Source organism: Octopus sinensis, linkage group LG7 (genome assembly GCF_006345805.1).
Source record: "Octopus sinensis linkage group LG7, ASM634580v1, whole genome shotgun sequence".
NCBI lineage: Eukaryota > Metazoa > Mollusca > Cephalopoda > Octopoda > Octopodidae > Octopus > Octopus sinensis.
This window is the reverse complement of record NC_043003.1, coordinates 89,706,857-89,730,754: the sequence shown is the minus strand read 5'-3', so window position 1 is coordinate 89,730,754 and position 23,898 is coordinate 89,706,857. Positions and strand designations below refer to the sequence as shown.

The 23,898-nt window shown below is 38.9% G+C and overlaps 2 protein-coding genes across 2 annotated transcripts; both read left to right on the top strand.

Moving 5' to 3' along the window:
* The first annotated feature begins 41 nt into the window (after positions 1-41).
* LOC115213862 (peptidyl-prolyl cis-trans isomerase A2) lies at positions 42-5,537 on the top strand. The gene is made up of 5 exons (XM_029782806.2): positions 42-229; positions 1,643-1,673; positions 2,513-2,698; positions 2,777-2,852; positions 5,356-5,537. The coding sequence occupies exons 1-5, from the start codon at positions 143-145 to the stop codon at positions 5,486-5,488; spliced, it is 513 nt and encodes a 170-aa protein (XP_029638666.1). The 5' UTR covers positions 42-142; the 3' UTR covers positions 5,489-5,537.
* A 9,332-nt stretch (positions 5,538-14,869) lies between these two features.
* Positions 14,870-22,878, top strand: LOC115214311. The gene is made up of 2 exons (XM_029783483.2): positions 14,870-15,667; positions 22,564-22,878. The coding sequence occupies exons 1-2, from the start codon at positions 14,968-14,970 to the stop codon at positions 22,854-22,856; spliced, it is 993 nt and encodes a 330-aa protein (XP_029639343.1). The 5' UTR covers positions 14,870-14,967; the 3' UTR covers positions 22,857-22,878.
* Positions 22,879-23,898: the final 1,020 nt, after the last annotated feature.

Below are 23,898 nucleotides of genomic sequence, written 5' to 3'. Positions count from 1 at the left end.
AATAGAAACTTCCTGAACGGCTCGTATATATAAATAGAGCGTGATTCGTGCTGCATCCAATTACCGTTGTACCTTTGCAGTGTTCGCATCTTCAAAGAAGTCAATCATTCTCCGTTTTTTCTGTCGCTCGCTCTTTACCAGAATGTCTGATAAAGGTTCTACTAGATGCTATTTTGATGTTGATATTGGTGAGGGAGGAAGACACGGAAGCGAGAGGATTATATTTGAGGTAAGGTCTTTTTTTTCGTTTTAACGTCGTTTCATTTAAGTTAATTTAACGCGTCGCCTGCGAGAATGTTTTTCTTTTTTAATTTTGAAACTGGCAACGATTTTTCTAGAACTTGCTAGTTTAGATTACTAATTACATTTTTTTTTTCGAACTTATTTTAAATCTCACCATAAAATGATGATTTTCTTTTTCACTTGCTCCCACTTCTGCTCTAAATATGGCGCGCACAGAATTTTCTCCAATTATACAAAATGGCTCTTCTTCTTTTTTCTTCTTACTCTCTCGTAAATTGTGAATGGGGCAAGTTTAGTCTCACATGGCAGAGATATAAACGGAACCCTTTTTTTCCATTACGGAATCCCAGGAATTAGGCTATGGAGATTCCGATTCTGAAAAAAAAAATCTAAAATCGGAACTTTTCCCTTCCCCTCATTCCTTCATATTTCACTTTTTCCGGATTTTTTATTCCCAAAATACGTACAAAAATTATTTTGAAAAATTGTAAAAATTTCAATTCTATAAAAAAAAAAAAAAAAAAAAGTACCCCAACCTCCTCGATTCTCCGGCCTTGGCCTTCATTGCAGGCTATTCACATGCTAGAAATAACAGCCAAATCTCAACTGCGATAACCAGGAAAGAAATCTGTAATCAATCTATTCACCTTTCTGCAGAAAGGAATTTCCCGCAGGAATATAAAGTGAAATTGTGTGTGGGGTGGGTTGTTTTTTTTGTGAAAGTTGCAAAAAATATGAGAGCAGAAATATAACCGCAAACTCTTTCGAAAAATAGCAAAGAGATACTGTGGCAGTAAAATGAAAGTGTTCATTAAGACCTCGTGCAAACCCGTTTCACTTGTGGCAGTTTTCAAAAAGTCCGTTCTTTTCTCTGGAGCAAGCTGCTTCAATATTTCCTCAAATGTTAACACTTTAATTTTACATTTTGATATTACTGCTGGAAATTGCTCTGAAAGAAATCTTTGCAGAAATGTAGGATTGATTACATATTTCTTTTGTCATCGCCGTTTTGTGAGATTTGGCTGTCATTTCTAGCATGTGAATAGCCTGCTTGAAGACCAAGACCGTAGAATCGAGAGACCAGGTTTTTTTTATTTCCCAGGATTATAATTTCTGTATTTTTGTACGTAAAAATTTTTTTTTTTTTTTTTTTTTTTTTCAGAAAAATGAAATTATGGGGGGGGGGGGGTAAAATTTTGAAGTTGCAGTTTTTGAAAATGTTTTTGAGACTCTGAATCTCCATAAAACTTAAAATGGGATTCCGTCAAAAAGAAATGAAAAAAAAGGTGGGGTTTCCATTTACATCTCCGCCATGTGAGCCTTTTTTTATATACTTAATGTTTAGAATTTAATATAGTAATGTTATTGTTTTGTGTTTTTTTTTTCCTTTTCTCTTCAGCTCTATGACAAGATTGTGCCGAAAACTGTTGGTGAGTGAAATTTTAAATTCTTTACTGACATTTTTTTTACGGAGCGCGCACCCGCGCATCTGGGCTGGCTAGACGTAAGTAGTAGATCGTACGACTTGGGCGTATGCAAATGAATAGATTCGCACATGCGCGATTAAAACGCAAAGTAAATAATTTTTTAAACTAAGTAAATAAATTATTTTTTATAAACAGTTTTTTTTTTTAAATGTATATAATTTTCTTACACGAATTAAATATTTTTCGAACAAAGTAAATAAAAAATTGAATATCTCACAGTTCTTGCAATTCATTCGAAAATGCCACCAAACAATAAAATAAAATGAAGTTCATTTGATTTAAATTGAATGTGAAAGGGGCTTCAGAATGCTTTCAAAACATTCCTTCCCACTTTTTCCATTTTGTCTCCAAAGAAATTCAATTTTTTATTTGCTTTTTATTTACTTTGTGTAAAAAAAAAAAAAAAAATATTTACAAGTCGTAGGATCGACTACTTAGACGTCATTGATTGGTTGAAATTGTCGAAATGCAAGAAATTAAACAACAAATAGTTTACAAACCACAGAATTTTCTCAAGAAAGCCAAGAGAAAAGGATGTTTTATGTAACACACTACCAGTATACGAAGTTTAAAAGTGCTTAGTTACAAAGAAGTTATTTAAAAAATCTGCTGGTCAAAGCGAAAAGATCCCTATCTTTATAAAGAAACTAGGGTTAAAAAGTCGTTGTAGGATCGACTACTTACGACTAACGAGTGCGCGCACCGGGACCACTGTTCGCTAGTAGTACCGAAATATGTTAGTATTTGTTCTAGTTAAAAATAACGGGATGTTTATTTTTCAGAAAACTTCAAAGCACTCTGTACTCATGAGAAGGGATTTGGATACAAGGGCAGTAAGTTCCATCGTGTAATTCCTGGTTTCATGCTTCAGGGTGGCGACTTCACCCGTGGAAATGGGACCGGCGGTAAAAGTATTTATGGTAATAAGTTTGAAGACGAAAACTTCCAGGAGAAACATTTAGTTGCTGGTAAGTGTTAATTTAAGTAGTTTTGTAATAAAAGCTCTTTATTTTGTACTTCGTCTAACTGTTTTTTGTCTTTTATAGGTATGTTGTCTATGGCCAATGCTGGTCCTAACACCAACGGTTCTCAGTTCTTCATCACAACTGCAAAGACTGACTGGTAAGACCTGTTTGTCATTGTTACCATTATAGGTTTCCAACTTTACTCCGTGATGTATATTGCGGGAGAAGTTGCGCAAACGAACCGAGGAGGGACTTTTGGAGGATTCACAAGATTCGATTTTTCCCCTCACAACTTAAAAGAAAGTGAATATATTTTATGGAGAATCTGGGGTCAAACTATAGCGTTTGACCCGGTCATAAAAATTTAAAAAAATAGTGTAATATGTGTAAAACAACTTGCTCTGAACGAATAGGACAAAAATGCGCACTCGAGAAAGAGGGGTGGGGAGAGGGCTCGGAAATTTCAGATCGTGAATGTTCTGGGTCTGACCCGGGCACAAAAACAAAACAAATTCACATCTTCGGTCCATGGCCTTTAAACTATAGTGTTTGACCTGGGCTGGAAAAAAAGTAGTGTAAAACTACTTGTTCTAAACAATTATCAAGAACATACACACGCAAAGCGAAATGGTTGGTTCAAGGCAAGTGTGCAATGAATTGAATTTAAATAAGCAAGAAAGTTATTATCAAAGAAAAGGCCATAGCACCATCTTTAGTATTTGTTGATGAGGTTATTAATATCAATACCATTGAAGTGAAATAATAGTTTCTATACTTTTGGTTTGGCACTGCTGAATTGAGTCAGACTATATAATACAAGAAAATATGATATCCATAACAGTAAAGAAGTAAGACCTCTCCCAAACAGTAACCCTTGTGTTTAAAATCTCCCTAACAAAAGAAGAGAGGTTGTTTGGCTATGGACTACATTGATCTTTTCATGTTGTAGTTTAGCCAAAAGTTTTGCTCAAATCAAGTAAACTTATGAACCAATGGTAGCCTAACCATGACCATCTCAATGGTTCTCTTTCTTTTTGTTAGACATGGCTGTGTGGTTAAGATGGTTTCAAGTTTAGTTCCACTGCATGGCACTTTGGGCAAGTGCCTTCTACTCTACCTGACCCCAGGCTGACCAGTGCCCAGTGAGAGGATTTGGTAGATAGAAACTGTGGAAGTCTTTTGTATGTGTGTGTGTGTCTTTGTGCCCCACCCTCACTACTTGACAACTGGCATTGGTTTGTTTACATCCCTGTAACTAAGCAGTTCAGAAAAAAAAGTCCAACAGAATAAGTACGAGAGTTTAAAAAAAATAAGCATTGGGGTTGATTTGTTTGAGTAAAATCCTTTAAGGCAAACCCTAGCACAACTGAAACAAGTAGAAGAGTGGTGTACCAAAGATTATACCATTCAATGTGTTCTAATGCTCCTCTTGAGTCATTGCAAGTGAACATGTGCTATAAAGACATGAGTAGAGAAGAAGCTCCAGAGGGATACCATTCAGGGAAGGATTGAACATAATTTTTAGAGAAGAGAGACAAGGGTAAGAAATGCCTGAATGAGATGGTGCAAACCTCAGCCAGGTCTGAAGATAATAAGTTGTAATTTTGTTGTTTATACCTAAAACATGGACTGCTTGTTTATACCCAAGAAATGGACTTGCTGTTTGTACTCAAGAAATGTGCAACGCAAGGTTATAATTATTTCTATAAGAGAATTTAATAACACAAACTGTGTGCATAAAGAATTTAAAAAAAATTTTGTGTGTGTGTTCCCGGGTCAGACCCGGAACATTCACGTTGTGAATCTTCCAAGTCCTCTCCCCCACCCCCTTTCGCGAACATGCATTTTTTTTTTTGTCATATTCGTCTAGAGGAAGCTGCTTTGCCAGAAGATGGTGGAGGCTGTGTGGCATTTTACTCTTTGCTCTTTTATTTGGCCATGCTGGAGCACCGCCTTTAGTTGAGCAAATCGGCTCCAGGACTTATTCTTTGTAAGCCTGATACTTATTTTATCAGTCTCTTTTGCCGAACCACTAAGTTACGGGGACGTAAGCACACCAGCATCGGTTGTCAAGCGATGTTGGACACACACACGCACACATATATATAATATATATATATATATATATATATATATACATACGACAGGCTTCTTTCAGTTTCCGTCTACCAAATCCACTCACAAGGCTTTGTTTGGCCCAAGGCTATAGTAGAAGACACTTGCCCAAGGTGCCACACAGTGGGATTGAACCCGGGACCATGTGGTTGGGAAGCAAGCTATTTACCACACAGCCACTCCTATGCCTATTTGAAAATTTTTTCAAAATCAGATCCTTCATAACCAAAAACGTGATTCCGTAAAAATATATCCATTTTGCCCAGAGTTATGATGGGAAAATCAGCTATGAATTTTCCGAAAGTTCCCTCCTCGGGCTTGGCAGAACGCATGTTTTTCATTTTAAAGGTAAACGATTCTGATCGAAGCAATTGTTTTGCTGTCAATTCATTGGATTAATCCCAGCAAAATGCTAAGTCTTCTCACTGGCTCAACATCTATTTTTGTGTTCTTCATTCCAAAATAAAAACTTCATATTTTCAAAATATTGCTTCATCCATGTGTATTTCTTGTGTTCTGAGCTTTGCTTTTATTTCTCTTTACAGGCTGGATGGTAAGCACGTTGTGTTTGGTAAAGTAGTGGAAAATTATGATTTTGTTAAGAAAATTGAAAGTTATGGCACCGCTAGTGGTGCATTGAAAGAAACAGTGACAATAAAGGCTGCTGGAGTATTATAATGTTGATTGAGCACTTTTTGAATTATTCCAATAAAATCTCTTAATCTTGTCTTTGTTTTATATCTTTGCCTTTCATCCTTTTGGGGTCAATTGAATAAGTACCAGTTATGCACTAGGGTTGATGTAATCGGCTTAATCCCTTTTTCTGTCCTTGTTTCTCCCTGTGGGCAATAAATATTGTTTGGCCAGCAATATTCAGTGTAAATTGATTACATCAAACTCGGAACACACTGAAATGTCACTAAGCATTTTTGCTGGTGTGCTAACAATTCTGCCAGTTTAACCAATATTTTCAATAGTAGGTTTTGTTTGTTATTTACTGCCATGCTTGAGCACTGCCTTAAGTCTTATGTACCATACACCTAGCGGGGGCCTACATAACTGGAGCAAAAATATTGCATTATGGGTAGGTGCAGGATAAATAATTTTAAAGTGTTATAAGGAAGTGGTACCATAAAAAAAATTAGTGTAATTACTGCTTCTTGTCATGTTTGGTGCCAAATGTGAACTTAAAATTTTTTCCCATTGGGATGCTAATATTTCTTATGTCAAAGATAAACTAAATACCAAAAGACTTTTTTTTTTTTTTTTTTTCCCCCCTAATGTTGACTTGTGGAAAGCCAGATGAGTATTAGTTCAGATTAAAGGATGATTTACCTTGTGTTCATTCTATTAATCCTTCCATTACTATTATTTCAAATATTCAGAATCTAGAATTAGTAATATTGTTGGTTTGGAGTTGCTACCTCTATTGATAACAAAAGGCCTCTTAGAAGGGGAGGTTGTATGATCCCTGTGTATGAATAGCAATGCTACATGGCTGTAAGTGTAGAGAACATGTGAAGGCTTGAAAGAATACTCTGATGGAAGATTGCACTGAGATCAGTTTCTCTTGTCTGTACCCTTCTCTGAAAAAAGTGCTAAAATGTTATTTAAAAAAAAAAAGGCTTGCTTCTCAACCTCATTGTTCTAGGTTCGTTGCCCCTTGGAGAAGTGTCTTCTGCTATAGCCTTGGGGCAACCAAATCCTTCAGTGGATTTGGTAGATGGAAGCTGAAAGAACCCTGTTGTGTGTATACAGATGTCTTTGTGCCCTCTCTTGCTTGACAATCAGTGCTGGTGTGTAATAGTGATCTGGTAGAAGAGGCTGATTAAATTAATGAGAAAAAAGTAATGGGGTTGATACGGTCAACTAAAAAAATTCTTTGAAGTGGTGCTCCAGGGGTAGCTTACCTTAAATTCCTCTTATTGCCTGGAGGACTGATGAACAAGAGGTGTGCTGAGAACTGATCTTTGGCAAACCCCTACTTCTACTCTCAATTCCTTGCTATACTCATTGCTAACCTTTACCTTATGAACAGCATCCTTGTACAACTCTCACCAACCACTCATCTATCCCTAGCTTCCGTATTGACTACCATATAAGGGAGTGGGAGACTCAAAGACTTTCTCCAAGTCAACAAAAGCCAGGTGCAGGAGTTTATTTTTGGTTAGATATGCAACGGGAGATTTTGATTTGTAAACAATATAATAAAATGTTGGAGTCAGCTGGTTTGACCATAATTTGTTATAATTGCATACTGTAGGACGTGAAAGATGAACAATGCATAAAGTTTTAAGAAGGTATTTATTTACCGTTACATTACAACACCTTGCTTTGACGGGCAGGTTATAAATCCAAAAGCATGTTTGTGCCCTCTTCATCGTTTAGTAGTAAATATATAGAGAAAGAATAATGTAAAAGAACAGAATTAGAGGTAGTGGGATGTCTCACAGTTGCTGACAGTAAACTTCATTTCTCCTTCTGACCAAGGTTCTAGCTGGTCAGCCAGACTTCGTTGAGTCGTCACCCACTAACTGCCTTTTGCTTGGGGTGTGCTTGCTTATATAACTACCCAGACGGATAGATATATCATTGAGAACAATAGATTTAGTTGGTGGTCTTGTTCCACCGTGTGCAATGTTAATTTAAATTCGGCTATGGTGGATCGAATCCACTTCATGCTTGTAAGATCCAGCCAACGAAGAGCTTATCTCAGACAAAAACAACAGCACCATGTATTTCAATGTATATACTTATACTATGATACAGAGATAGCAGAAATCAGATATTTAAAAACCTTTTGTTGTAATTACACAACAATCAGTAACATCAAGTGGAGTGAAGAAAGTGTTATCCAGATTCATAACCTGTCTTGTGGTTTTAATGAAAACCGTTTTGATCGGAAAACTGAAGTGTGTCCCTTATGTAATCGACTCATTTGAATGAAGGTTGAAAACTTCCAAGTCTTCTTTATCTTTTAAAAAGGAAACTTCTAATAGAATCAGTGAATAATTTCAAAAATGTTTCTGAGTAACAACTTAACTTCAGATTTTTTGAAAAAACACCAAATTTGATGAAGGCACTGTTGCACCATATAAAATTGTTGCAAAAAGTACTTATAGTCTAAGAATTCCTGTGACCAAGAAGCCTTTATTAGAAACTGTTATTTCAATTGAAGATGCTTAAGGGCTCAGAAATGGTCTTTGCTTGACGTCTGCTCTCTGTCTCCGCTTTTACCCTTTGCCGAGAAGTTGTGCACCTGACCACTGTATAAAATAGATCCATTATACCGTCAGGTATGCTGAAATAAGCAGCGGTTCTTGTAAAGGAAAGAGAACGCCAGTCGGACTTATTTCCGCCAAGATTTATAACGCATATGGTTGAGGGGAGACAACTCTTAAATGAAATTATTTGACTGGTTATACTGAAGCACCGTCTTAAAAGGTTTTAGCGGAAGAAATCGACCCAAGGACTTATTCTTTGTAAGCTTAGTACTTTTGCTGCACTACTAAGTTACGTGGACATAGAGACACCAACATCGGTTGTCAAGTAATTGTGGGGAGACACACACTCAGATACATATGTGTGTATGTGGTGTGTATATATATATGTATATACACATGCGACAGGATTCTTTCAGTTTCCGTCTACCAAATCCACTCACAAAGCTTTGGTCACCCCTAGGCTACAGTGGAAGATATTTGCCCAAGGCGTCATGCAGTGGGACTGATCCTGAAACCATGTGGTTGGGCAACAAGCTTACCGCACAGCCATGCTTATCTGCATTTTATTCATTAAATGTAAGGGTGTTCGTTTAGAATAGAATCAGACAATATCTAACGTGCCGTAAACCATGATCTTCTCTGATGTGTATATTTTAAATACCGTTGTTTAATATTTTCCAAGGGAAGGGAAGGAGTGGAACTTTGGCAGCCCACTTTCCATAGTTTTTAAAATTTTGGCTTATTTTTACAAATCTAAAAAAAAAAGAATTTTATGCTTCTTAAAACCATTGTTTGCAATCTGAATTTTATTTTGTTTTGAAGTTTTGAAATATAAAAAAGAAAGTATTAAAAAATTTGGATAAGTTACAGTGAGGGTTTTGTGTATTGAACTCCTAATCAATATATAACAAATGCTATAAATTTGTTTAAATAATTGAAAACTGCCAGTGACAGGGCATGCACGAGTTTTATGTGAACTTGTCTGTTTTTTTTTCTTCTGTATATTGCAATCAAAATAAACAGGGACACACAATTGATTCCATCACTACAGGATCATGGTTGAGATTTTTACTTATGGTTAGTAATATTTTTGCTGTTTGATTTGCTTGTTTGACTGTTGAACCATTTTTTAATAGCGTTTTTTTCTAACACTTAGTTGCCTGCTGAGAGCAGATTTTGTTATCTTTTGTGTGAAGGGGGAAAATTATTCTTGAAAAAAAAAAGTTTTCTGGTGAAATGGATAAATCACCAGTGAAAGTCAGGACCAATGTTGAAGCTGGTCCTAGTACAAGCGGATTTACTATGAAAATACAGAATATGCCAACCGAAGAAGAATTTATCAAAGGGAAAAGAACCAATTTCACCAACACTGCAGGAGTTAAAAAAAGGGATATAAATTGTGACAATGATGAGCTTCAAAAATTTAAAGGAATGGTAAAACGAGGGGAGTGAAACAAAAATTACCCCTCCCAGTGAAACTGCGCACAAGGCATATGGTTATATATAAATCCTTTCTAATAAAAAACAAGAGACTGGATATTGCTTCTAGACAAGCTGTAGAGTTATGTCTAAAAACAAATAAAACGACATTGAGCACATAACCAGAGGATCCAAGTTTGTGACAACTGAGGTTCACTATAGAAGCAAGAAGAAAGTCAAGCAAGTGTCCACTGACTCACTTAAAACAGCAGAAGTGGTGCTCCTACCCACTTATCTTGGAAGGCTGACTTCCAAGATTAGGGTAGGAGATATAACCACCAGGTGGATCCAGCTTAGCTAGTGGTTGCCATCACAACTGGATTGGAGGATAAAATATCAATCCTCCAGCAAAAAGTTAATTGTTAAGAAAAATAGAACGAGCTTTAGTTAAGGCTCTAGTTGAAGTACTGGGATCTGGCTCTGCACCCTGAGATTGGTTTCAAACCAATACCTCAAGGTTAAATATGAGGGATGCATAGTCAGGGCCAAGCAACGTGCAATGGGACAAGAAGGGATCAAAGCTATTGGATGAGCCCATGTGATAGAGGCTCAACAAGAAAATAAAAATTCAATAAAGTCTTTGACGAATGATCAGGGGAACTTGATAGATGAACCCAAGATGTGCAAGGTCTTTCGGGTGCATTTTGCACTGCTTTACAGGTGGGGCGTTGGGCTGCAGTGCAGGAGGGACCTCACGGACTTCTTCACCATTTTCTGCATCTCTCACGACAGGAAGCAGAATGCTGTGAAGGGCTGATCACAGCTGCAGAGGTTGAGGAGGCTTTGGCAGATTGCAGCGGGGATAAGTCGTTAGGTCTAGATGGTCTCCTCTACAAACTTTATTGTAGTATGCCAGACTTGTTTGGGCACCTACTGGCAGAATGGGTTTATCCCCGGATCTGTAAGCCTGAGAATGGTGATGCAGCTTAGAAAGAACCCAAACAAGGGGTATATAGATAATTTCCAGCCCATCACCCTGCTTAATGCAGAGTTGAAGATTTTGGCCAAGGTATTAGCAAAAAGGTTGGTGCATGTTGTGGGTGGACTTGTTTGGGAGGCACAAACTTGTGCCATTCTTGGCAGATCCATACACGACAGTCTCCACTACAACTTAGAAAGAGTTAATAGATCTGCTGGCATGGGTGGGGCTCTTTTCCATTTAGACCAGTCTAGGGCATTCGATAGGGGTGATCATCAGTACCTTGTGATGTTCAGACTTGGCCCTATCTTCCGCAGTTTTGTACAGCAACATTGACTCAATCATCTGGGTGAACGGTTTCCTGTCAAGGCTGTTCAAAATCAAGTGCTCAGTTTGTCAACGATGTCCCCTCTCTCCACTTCTGTATGTATTGGCTCTGGAGCCTTTGCTGTGGAAGTTGGAGAGTCTGAGGGGCATCCTGTGTGATGTTGGTTGAGGAAGGGTGGTCACTGCATTTGTGGATGATATCACCATCATTGTGTCCAAGATGGATCACCTATAGAATGTGGGAGAGGTTATGAAGGAATATGAGGTGGTGGCAGAAGCAAAAGTCAACCGGGATAAATCAGTTGGTTTGCAACTTGGCACCTGGAAGGTCAAGTTGATACCTCCTAACACCGTTGTAGGATGTTGGACAGAGAGGCTGGTTAAAATGCTATTGGGTTTGGTTTGGTCCAGACCTCCAGACAGAGAAGAATTGGAGCAAAGTGATGAGTTGGGTGACCTACTTAACTCAGATCTGGTCTGAGCGGTGGCTATCTCTGAAAGAGAGGGAGGTCGCAGAGGTGTTTATTGCCTCTGTGATTACCTACTGCCTAACCATCGTGCCTAGTCCCAGTTCGTGGCTGCTCAAGGTGGAACGTCTCCTCTTTGACTTTTTGTGGAAAGACAGAAGTCCTCTTATAAGGTGCTATGTCTGCTGCCAGCACCCGCTAAAGGGTGGGCTAGGGATACCTTGGCTGTTGATGCACAGACATGCATTGAGGCTGAGGCATCTGTGACTCTACATGGTGAACAGGTGTGGTCTCTGTCAGATCGTTATTTCCCAGGTTCATGAGTCTTAGCAAGCTAGAACCATGGATCAGGCATAGACCAAAGTCCAGTGAATGGCATGTGGAGTGCCATCAAGTACTCTTGCTTCTTTCTCACCCAGCTAATACCAGCAGCAGGGCTTCCATCTCGTCCTTTTATAGAAGGTTGGTAGAGGTTGTACTTGTTTTGTCTTTTAGGTATGCAACGAGTTTTTCATTTTTTGTGTTTATTGCTGTAATCGTGTCTGTTGGTGTTGATGTGTGTGGCAGTGGTAGTAGTGGTGTCGAAAGTGTTGTTGTTGTTTGTTGTTGTGAGTGTGTGTTGTTGTTGTTGATGTTGGGAAGCACTATTTATTCATGCTTCCCCTATGTGTCCTTTTGTTTTTTCCTCCTTTTCTTTTTTGGAGGCACCGTGTGCCATTCCCCTTTCTCGGTATCAGTGCTCGCACAAGGCTAAGTGGGGAGGAGACTAGAGCCGCTCAATGGGCCCGCGTGGCGGAAGCAAAGCGAGGCAACAAAGCAACCATTCGGTCTTTGGTGGACCAGAACGGGCGCGAGGTTACCGAACCGAAACAGATGTGTACGGTGTTTCAGCAGCACTTTGCTCAACTGTTTGGGACGTGCAGTGGAACGCACAATGGTGCAGACTTCGGTGTGTACCTGGACGGCCTACCGCAACTCTTGGACAGCGAGGCAGAGTGCTGCGAAGGACCGATATCTGCCTGGGAAGTGGAGGAAGCAATGAAGAGTTGCACGAGAGGTAGATCACCAGGTTTGGATGGTCTGCCCTACGAGCTTTACACTTCAATGCCAGACTTGTTTGCGGGCCTGTTGGCAAACGTCTACTGCAACTGGCAGCAAAATGGGAGAATTCCTGCTTTTGTCTGTTGAGGGGTGGTGACTTTGCTAAAAAAAGGGCCCAAACAAGGGGGACGTTATAGGGAATTTTCGGCCCATCACTCTGCTCAATGCAGAGTTGAAGATTTTGGCCAAGGTGCTAGCCAAGAGATTGGCGCTTGTCTTGGACAAGCTGGTCGGCAAGACGCAGACATGCACCGTGCCAACCAGGTCGATACACGACAACCTCCATCTCATGCGCTACATCATAGAGAGGGTGGGTAACGACGCTGGTGCGGGTGGGGCTTTGATCAACTTAGATCAGAGTAAAGCCTTCGATAGGGTCGACCATCGGTACCTGGCAGCTGTTCTCAAGGCAGCCGGCTTCGGTCCAGTCTTCCGCGGGTGGATCACTGCTTTATACAGCAACATCTGCTCGGTGATACGGGTGAACGGTCACCTTTCGGAACCGTTCGACATCTCGCGTTCGGTCCGCCAAGGATGCCCTCTCTCCTCCCTCTTGTACATATTGACTATCGAGCCATTACTGCGCAAGTTGGAGGCTTTGAGGGGTATCCCGCGCGATCTAGGAGGCGATCTATCTGCTGTCAACGATCGCTGAATGGAGGCCTTGGCATGCCGTGGTTACTGATGCGCAGACATGCGCTCAGGCTGCGACATCTCAAGCGTTTCCTAGACGGTGAACAGGTGTGGTCGTCTTTTGTCAGACGCGACTTTCCGCAGCTCGTCTCCTTGACAGAGCTGCAGACCTGGATCAAACGTAGACCGAGAAAGGGCGCTTGGCACCTCGAGTGCCGTCAAGCTCTCTCCGCCCTCCACCAGGCGGGCAATGCGATCGGTTTCAGCTCCACTCTAGTGTTCTATAGAGGGTTAGTGGAGAAAAAATGCGACGACATTCTCGGGGAAACTCTAGGCATTGACGATAACGAACTGAGCGGTCTGTTCGGAAGGACTTTCGGGCCGGGGCCAATGGATAATTTCCAGAGGTCGCTCGCCTGGCAGTGCTACCGAGGGGCTCTGCCTGTTCGGGATAGACTCTACCGGCACGGAAGTGCCGTCAGCCGGGCCTGCCCGAGGTATTGCCAGGATGACGAAACCGTTCTGCACACACTCGTCCAGTGCCCGAGTATTGCTGAACCATGGGTTTATGTCGAACAGCTACTGTCACGTGTAGGACGGATCCGGCTATCAGCCGAATCCATAGTGAAGATTGCCCCGCCGACCTCCTTTAACAAGGAGGGTGAGGCCGTTATCTTGTGCCTAGTGGCTGTGGCGAAAGAGGTTGTATGGTGGACCCGTTTGAAAGGGCTAAAGTCAGACACTTTCCTCTTTGGTCAAGGCTTCATCAACTATTTCAAGTTTCACTTGGAAAGGAAGATGAGGTTAGAGAGGAGAGTGCTGTCCGATAGTAAGTTTTCTGAAAGATGGGTGAATTGTGTGAGAATGGCCAGTATAAATGGACCAATTCTCAGGTTTCGCCTGTGATTGAAAAAGGTTTTATAAAAGGAGAAAGGGGCTCTCTACCAGGCTCCCGTTGGCTTTTAAGGGGTTTTTTTTCCACCAGGAACCTTTCGAAGCGCCTCCCCCTATTGGGAGTTTTTCATTGTTACAATCTTTCGTTGTTAAACAGTTTTTACTCGAATTTTTTCAAAAACGGACAAAACCCTTTGTAACCTTTCGTCCTGTTTTGTCCCTTTATGTTTACTAATCATGTGTGTCAGCCCTTGTGGCCAATAAAAAGAATTAATTATTATTATATATATATGGAGAGTTTACGAAGACAGGTGGTGTACAAAACAAACAGATGTATTAGTATAACGCTCAGGAATAGATAAAGTCTTTTACGTTTCGAGCCTACGCTCTTCTACAGAAAGGTACACAGAAAAAATGCGTGTAGTGGCTAACGATCTATCATGGCGACTAGTGCCGGACAGAAGAATCAAACACAAGAGGGAAAGTAGGGAAGATAACAAGGTAAAGATGACCCGCAACACGAAGGTGCGTGTGTATATAAGAGAGTATGTATGTGCATGCGAAAGAGGGCTGGTGGTCTGCACTTGTGCGTGTATGTATGTGTAGGTGTGAAGATATGGGGATGGATGTGTGGGTGGTGTGTTGTGATGTGATTTGTAATGTATGGTGTAGTGTAGTGTGGTGTGGGGTGTGTGTGTGTGTGTACAGAGAGAGAGAGAGAGAGAGTTGTGTACTCTAGTTTTCACATCATATAATCAATGAAACAGGCATTACTATCATGCATGTAATATGTTGTTTTCAATCTTACCCCTAAATTTGCCTTATGTCAAAATTTTAAATCATTTTTATTCTTTCCTACAACCAAAATTATTGAGAAATACATCTTCATCAAATTTGTAATTGATAAACATATGAAGGATTCGTTGATGTCCTGGTTTGCAATGAAATTTAATGAAATAATACGAAGCTAACAGCCTGTAATACAAAATGTGACAAAAGCTCTGCCGGTAAGCAATACGAAACTAACACTACTAAAACAAAAATTCCATATAAACACATTGCTTGTAGTTGACACATGAATTATTTGTTTTATAAAAGTTGACTTCTTCTGAAATGATTGATCCTGCCGGACAAGCAGAGCCAACAACAATATGCAGTGATGTCATGAATGACCAAGAAATTCGACAAGAAACATGGAAATTCTTTGATCTAATCCCCCAAACTAACACAAATGAAGTAGCAATTACATGGTTAGCCAAACACCGGCTAATTAGCAATTGCGTGAAGTGTTCCACCTGTAGCAATTTATGTACACTGGTCGATCATCCGGAAGATATTGACGGAAAGAGATGGAAATGTGATCTGGACTCCTTCACTCAGTCAGTCCGCATCGGATCGATTTTTGAGGATAGTGACGTCTCACTGACAACATTTATATGGCTTATGTATATGTGGTCCAGAGAGCATCTAAATTCTGAAATAGCTCACGAAACAAAAGTCAATGTAAACACTATCGATGATTTGTGTCAGTATATCCGAGAATTATTGGAAGGATTCTTAGAAGACCATCCGACTGAATTAGGTGACGACCCACCGGAGATAGGCGGTTTCGATTCACAAACTGGTAAACCAAAAGTCGTCGAAATAGATGTGACCACAATTTCCAAACCTAAACCTAACGGGAAAAAACATGTGAAAGGATATAAGGTTTTTGGAGGAATTGAACGAGGAAGTGAAAAATGTTTTCTAGTGCCAATTGAACATCGAAATAAAGAAGCTTTCGAAGCTGCAATTGTTCGTTGGGTTTTGCCAGGTATGATTTAATAAAATTCCACATTTCGACATTCATGTAGAATATTCGGAAAATGTCTAGTACGCCAAAAAACTCCCCGCCCTTTTTTTTACTATTATGTTTTAAGAATCGTAGATTATGGCGCCACACACAAAAGAGAAAATTTGCCAACCCCGTCTTTCCTGTTTTTTTTTTTTCAATTTTTTTTATTTTCGAAATTCAAATTTAAAAGGTTACGCATATTTTAAAATTTTTATAGGAATCATAATCCCAGATGTTTAAAGTCTGAAAAAAAAAAAATTCCAAAAGAAGTTCGAAAATGAAAAGTTACGGACAGGAAAAAGCTTTTTACGTCCGTCTCGTGAGACTAGTGCAGTAGTAAATCGGTTAATATAGGGCGTAACAAATATCAGAAAATCAAAAAAAAAATGTGTGTAATAGGTGTAAAACAACTTCCTATGAACGAATATGAAAAAAAAAATTCGCGCACGCGAAAGGGGGGTGGGGGAGAGGCCTCGGAAAATTCACATCGGGAAGTTCCGAAAGCGTCTGAGGAGCTGACCCGGGCACCAAAACAAAAAAAAAAATAGTGTAATATGTGTAAAACAACTTGCTCTAAACGAATATGACAAAAAAAAATGCGCTCTCGCGAAAGAGGGGTGGGGGAGAGGCCTCGGAATATTTATATCGGGAATTTCCGAAAGCGTCTGAACCGGGCACAAAAACAAAAACAAAAACAGCGTAATAGGTGTAAAACAACTTGCTCTAAACGACTATCATGAAAAAAATGCGCGCTCGCGAAAGGGGGGTGGGGGAGAGGCTTCGGAAATTTCACATCTTCAGTCCACGGCCTTTAAACTAAGAAAAAATAGTGTAATTGGTGTAAAACTACTTGTTCTAAACGAGTATCAAGAACACACACTCACACATGAATCATAAACTCCGTATTTCGCAAAAAAAAAAAATAAAGAGAAGAAATTCTGGAAAAAGTGAAGAAATGTTAGATCTCATTCCTTGGTTAAAGCTATTTTAAACATTAAATTTATGCTTTTCTTTGAAATAGTTCAGATATATGCAATTCTTCTCACTTATTAAGATGCATTTATCAGAAAAAAAGAGACAGAAAAAATTATTATTTTGTGTCAATCCTTCCCTAATTATCCTTTATTAATTAGTTTTGGCGTGTATTTTTTTCCCAAATTTATTTTTTCACCTTTACAACACTGTTTAGTAAAGCAATTAATTATCTTTATAATTTGCATATTTGACTTATTAATCAAAATTCTCTAGATGTAATATATACTAAGTAATGCATCCTTCATTTATGTGTTCCGTTTTGTATTATGCATGCGTGACTGTTTGTATGTAAGTGTGTTTAACTGTGCACATGAATGTGAATATTAAAGAACATATTTATTTACTATGATTGTTATTTTCAGAACAAATAAATCTTTTGGCTGTTATGTTATTGATGTTATTATTATTGCTAGTTAAAGGGTGGTGACTTGGCTGAATATTTTGAGTCTTGTAGTATGTAGTTGTGTTAGTCAATATTCTGAGTTTAAATCCAACTCATTTCTTTATCATCATTATCGATGGACCACTCAAAGAGGTATGTATACATTATCATTTTCGTAACATAATTTCTGTAGTATTTCAAGATGTTTCTGACACGTATTTTGATTCACATGGCGGAGATCCAACATTTCTTCACTTTTTCCAGAATTTCTTCTCTTTATTTTTTTTTTTTTGCGAAATACGGAGTTTATGATTCATGTGTGAGTGTGTGTTCTTGATACTCGTTTAGAACAAGTAGTTTTACACCAATTACACTATTTTTTCTTAGTTTAAAGGCCGTGGACTGAAGATGTGAAATTTCCGAAGCCTCTCCCCCACCCCCCTTTCGCGAGCGCGCATTTTTTTCATGATAGTCGTTTAGAGCAAGTTGTTTTACACCTATTACGCTGTTTTTGTTTTTGTTTTTGTGCCCGGTTCAGACGCTTTCGGAAATTCCCGATATAAATATTCCGAGGCCTCTCCCCCACCCCTCTTTCGCGAGAGCGCATTTTTTTTTGTCATATTCGTTTAGAGCAAGTTGTTTTACACATATTACACTATTTTTTTTTGGTTTTGGTGCCCGGGTCAGCTCCTCAGACGCTTTCGGAACTTCCCGATGTGAATTTTCCGAGGCCTCTCCCCCACCCTCCTTTCGCGTGCGCGAATTTTTTTTTTCATATTCGTTCATAGGAAGTTGTTTTACACCTATTACACACATTTTTTTTTTGATTTTCTGATATTTGTTACGCCCTATATTAACCAAATAATATAGTAATAATATAGTAATGCAGTAGTAAATCTTTATGGCAAAGGGACACGGAATTGGGGTGGAGGTAGAAGTAAAAATGTAAAAACGTCTTATTTTGGGGTACAAAAATTCTACTGAAGGAAACAATCACCCAATTCCTTGTTCATTTCCTTCTCCATGAGGTTACTATAGCTATTGCCGAGGGTATATCAGAATCTGCTGACTGGTATAAAATAGTAAAAATTTACCCTCCTTTTTTATTTTATTATTAATTTATTTACTGCAGAATAGTATTTTACAATACTTGAAACTCATCCGAAGAAAGTAGTTTTGGGCAAACTGAATGATTTCCGATTCGATTCTAGAGAAATGCCTCCTATTTCGTCTGAAATGAATTATAGTGTTTATATAGGGGTGGGTGGGGTAAAATGAGGTGTTTTTGCTGCATTAGAGACAAAATATTTTTTTTTACAATTTTTTTTTTACAAATATTCACTACCTTTCAAAACTATATCAGCCAAGCAAATTGCTTCCCTAAATGCATTAAAAGCATTATAACAATCTGATCATTGTTTTAGAAAATTATTGCCGTTCTCTTATAAAGCATATAAAAGGCAAATTTGGCTGGGGCAAAATAAAGTAATTTTGCCGCTTCAATTCTCCAGGATACAGACTCATACACATGATTATCCGTCCTAAGATATCAGAAATGCAACAAAAATTTTAAATATCCAGGTAAAATGAAAAATAATCAGGGAAAAATAGGACATTATATGAAATCTATGGAACTTGGCTAAATGAAAAAAAAAATTCAACATAAAATATTTTCTATAGCTTCTTCACAATCTGCTGGAGTGTCCCCTTCATGATATATTTACACACCGTGTAGTTAAAGAGAAGAAATCATTGAAATTAGTCGTTACTCATTTTAGACATTGAAAATTATCAACTTGAACATGTGGGAAAAATTGACTTGGAATCCTTTAGAAAACAGAATATTGATTGTTAAGCACCAAAAATTTTCCAGATATTTTGTTAGCAATCTCAATTACAATCAGGTCAAAGTTGAAACTTTTCTTGAAAAAAGTGGACCTGCCATGTTCTGGACTCCAACGACAATTATGCTGACCAATTTTTAACTCGTAAATATAATATAATAATACAAAACGATGATCCATTATTTGCAATCTAATGATTTCAGACTAGTAGGGAAAAAAAAAAAAAAACAGAAGTTACTCATTTTGTCCCTCCCACCAATCCTCTAATAACTAGAAGTCCTAAAATTTGAAAACCAAACTCTGTCTTGGACAGTTTTTGACATGAGTTGTGGACAGCAACTTTCAATGTGTTTTGTTGTTTGCTTAGAAACTTTTTGGCATTCTTTTGATAGCCATACATGAAAAGTAAAAGTTTCTTCAGCAATTGATGTAAAAAATTTTTATTTCTTTAATTTTCTGAATTGCTTATCTTGATGTACTTTAGTGTATACAGGGTGTCCCAGAAACATTTACCCATTGATATTTTTTAAGAGCATCATACGAGTGTGATCATTGACAGAGTGGCTAACCGGCTTCCATGCCAGTGGCACTTAAAAGGCACCATTCGAGTGTGATCATTACCAGCGTCGCCTTACTGGCACTCGAGCCCCGTGTTAGTAGGGTATTAAGAGCACCATCCGAGCATGATTGTTGCCAGAGTGGCTATCTGGCCTCCGTGCCAGTGGCACATAAAAGACACCATTTGAGCGTGATCATTACCAGCATTGCCTTACTGGCACCTGTGCCGGTGGCATGTGTAAAAGATCCGAGCGAGGCCGTTGCCAGTACCGCCTGACTGGCACGTAAAAGCACCCACTACACTCTTGGAGTGGTTGGCATTAGGAAGGGCATCCAGCTGTAGAAACTCTGCCAGATCAAGATTGAAGCCTGGTGCAGCCATCTGGTTCACCAGCCCTCAGTCAAATCATCCAACCCATGCTAGCATGGAAAGCGGACGTTAAACGATGACGATGAAACTTAAGGTAGGATAATGAAATTTGGCACATGTGTTTTAATGTAAATTGTCAATCCATTGCAGTAATTACATTTCAAAATGACCACCTTTCTCCTTGACCATAGCCTGCAAATGAGTGGTCACTGAGTTGCATGAGTGCCATACCACCTCTTCAGTCAACTTGACCTATGAAGAGAGAAGGTCTTTCTTCAGATCTGACACATTTGAATAGGAGCAAGCAGAAAGATTTCTATGATGGACCAAATAGCAAAGTCCATGGAATTGATGTCTGGACTTGGAGGGAGGCCATATGGTCTTGTCTCAAAGACCACTGAAATTCTCTTTGCATGACATAATGGTCACCAAAGGTTTCTGTGACCCAGGGTAACACTCTTGTCATCCAACATTTCCGCATAAACTTCACTGTTGACTTTGACACCAGCATTGATGAAGATCAAGGGAGACTTGAACCTATCAGATGCAACTGCGCCCCACACCATGAGTGAAGCTGTCTTCTGACAGTGTAAACGATTCCTGTTATCTTCAGGCAAGTCTCCTGCATTACATGCATAAAGCCTATCACTCTGCCTGTTGGTAACTGCCTCTATGGTGAAGATCTTCTCATCAGACCAGATCAACACTTTGTTAGTGGTGCACTTCATCTCAGCTAACATGGTTTTACTCCTACCAAGCCGTTTCTTCTTGGGAGCTGGTGAAATTAACTACTGGGATTATTTCTTGTATGCAGTTAACTTTAAATCCTCTTTAAAAATCCTGTGCATTGACAATTTCAAAATATCAAGAGCTTTTGCAGTTTTTTTTTTTTTTTGCACTCCTGCAGGGATTTCGGTTCATTTGCTTCTTCACATCTTCAACAATTTGTTTGTTACAAACTGATTGTTTCCTACTAGGAGTTAGCTTGCTAAAGGTAGTAGCAGACTCCATATATTGTTTCCAGGTATTGACCACTGCTTTATGGCACACATTCAACTGTTTTGTCGTGTCCTTGTTGCTCACTCTGGCTGTTTTCAAAGCGACAATCTGGTCATGTTTTGCAATAATTTTACCTCAACCGATATTCTTTAGGAAGAGTTTTAAACATAGGTAAATCTTTTTGAGGCACTCTGTATATGTGTGTGTATGTATTTCTGTGCATATCAAAAGTGATATCAAAAAGTTCCTGGACTAGTTATGTTTGATAAAAAAAAAATAACTTATTTGCCTAAGTTCTAAGTTTTAACATCATCTCTTTCAAAATAGTCACTTTGCACAGCAATACACCAGTCCCAGTATTCCTGCCACTTTTGAAATCTGGCCTGGGATTTGTTTTCTGTAAGCAAGTTGAGGACCTTTTGCAATTCACTCTGGATCTCAACAGTGGTGTTAAAATGATGATTATTGAGTAGCTTTTTCATATTGGGGAAGAGATGAAAGTCCACAAGTGATAAATCTGGTGAATAGGGTAGGTGCAGAAGTGATACCATGTTGTTTTTGGTGAGAAACTCACGAGTGAGGAGAGCTTGGTGACAGGGTGCATTGTCATTGTGAAGAATCCAATTCTTCATGCTCCATGGATCCAGTTGTCTTTGCTCACTGTCCTCCTTCAGATGCTTCAAAACGTTGCAGTATAATTGTCAATCGATGGGTTTGGCCCTGGGGGACGAATTTCCAATGCACACTAGCACATTTCCACGGGTGACGCTTGTGGAAGGTCTTCCAGGGACATTCTTCCACCTTTGAAGTGCCTGTCTCACTCGAAACATTGTATATGACTCATTGCCTCTTCGCTGTAAGCTTGCCAAAGCATGCTCAATACCTCTGTAGCAGACTTCCTAAGTTTAACACAAAGTTTCACGTTGACTCTTTGTTCCTGTCCACAACAAAATCACAGACTACAGCAGACACACGTGATCACAAAAATACAAATTTCACAACTTGCAAAGTAAACACAGCAATGTCACTCAGATAGTGAATATTGTCACAGAAATTGCTGAAGAAAGACTTTCACTTTTCATGTATGGCTATCAAAACAGTGCCTTTTTTTTTTTTGTATATGAATTCAGTAACTGGACATTTTAGGCTCCAATTTGGCTTCTAAATCATCTGTGCTCACGGATAAATAGCAACACAAAATCAGGTTTTATAATTATTTACCTTTCGTTTTGTTGCTGATTGTTGATTAGAGTGTTACTCGTCATATTGATAGGTATTATGGAAGTATACTTTTTCCCCAATGGGTATGCCTGGGAAAATTTAGAAATGGAATACTAATTTCTAAAAGAATAATATTTATTACCTTAATTAAATTTTGAAAATTTCTCATATTTGCAATAAATATATGTTGTTCTTTTTATCAACATAGTTGCAATTGAGTCCATTGAAAACCTATCTCTGCAAAATTTCATTTTAAAAAAACATGTATTTTTCTGAGTTAAACAAAGAAGTTGCAGGACCCTTGTCCTGCATCTTTTATGTTAACTTGCTGTTTTATCTTATATTATCTTTCTTCACCTCTTATGTTATATAAAGTGTAACTGGAGAAATCAACCAACCAATGGGCCAACATCTATATTGGCTATTATTATCTAGAGATGACAAAATATCTTTATTTTTATTGTAGGTACTCACATTGTGTCAGGTGTTTGGGCTGAATACCTTCAAATTAGTCAAATCCAACAAGGCATATATACTCACGACTATATAAATCTAATTGAAAGAGATTCAGAAAATCAAACCAGTGATATTGACAGGATGTGGCTTAGAGTCAAGGGAAAATTGCGCCGGAAACATCTAACTAGTGACAAAGCTGTATTTCAGTCTCTCTTAGCTGAATTTATTTGGCGGTCTCACTTTAAGAAGGATAATAAATTTGCTGCTTTAATTTACTGTATCACACATTTATATAAAGTATAATAAAACATATTTTGTACATTTGTTTGTTCTGTTATTGTTAAATTCATCATTATTTAGAAAATTACTCATATTTTCATGGGTTAAATGAAATTTGTTGAGACAGATTTTCTATGGCTGGATGCCCTTCTTGTTGGCAAACCTCACCAGTTTCCAAGTAAGGTAATACTTCCCCATGATCAGATATTGTTTTCATAGAAGACTGGCTTATTTACAACTGCCATGTGATATCAAGACAAGACTATACATCTGTGGTGGAATAGTACAGTAGACAAAGCCATTAGTGCAAAGAAACAGGCCTGAAGGGATGGGAGTAGCAGGGAACTGTACCAGGTAGCCAAAAGGGAGGCTGGGCGGCAGGTATACATAGCCAAAGATGTAGCAGAAAAGAAGTTTGCCAATGTCCAACGACGTGAGGACCAAAGAACTGAGGTATTTCGGATTGCTAGACAGTGTGTGAGAGAAAATAGTGATGTTACAGGAGAGAAATGTGTCCGCATGGATGATGGTGAAAAGAAAGAGGCTTGGAGAAGCCATTATGAAAGACTGATGAATGGGAGGAGGAGAGCCTGCCAAGTGTTGACTCAGTAGAGGGACTAGCTATCCGAATAGAAAACTCTCTTGTAGTTAAGGCAATTAAGGGTATGAAACCAGGTAAAGCCCCCGGCCCATCAGGAATCACTGTTGGGATGCTTAAGACAGTTGGTTGTGTGGGCTATGGCCTAGTCACCCGCATTGTAAACCAGGTAGTTCATAATGGAGTCATACCCAATGACGCGTAGCAGCACCATAGTCAACTGCTACAAGGGTAAAGGTGATGCTCTAGATAGAAATAACTACAGGGGTATTAATCTGTTGGATCAGGTGATGAAGGTCATAACCCATCTCATTAGGGAGAGAATTTGCTTAGATGAGATGCAGTTTGGTTTTGTGCCGGGTAGAAGCACCATTGATGCTATATTCCTGGTCCGACAACTGCAGGAGAAGTACCTAGCTAAAGATAAACCCCTCTACATAGCTTTTGTGGACTTGGAGAAAGCCTTTG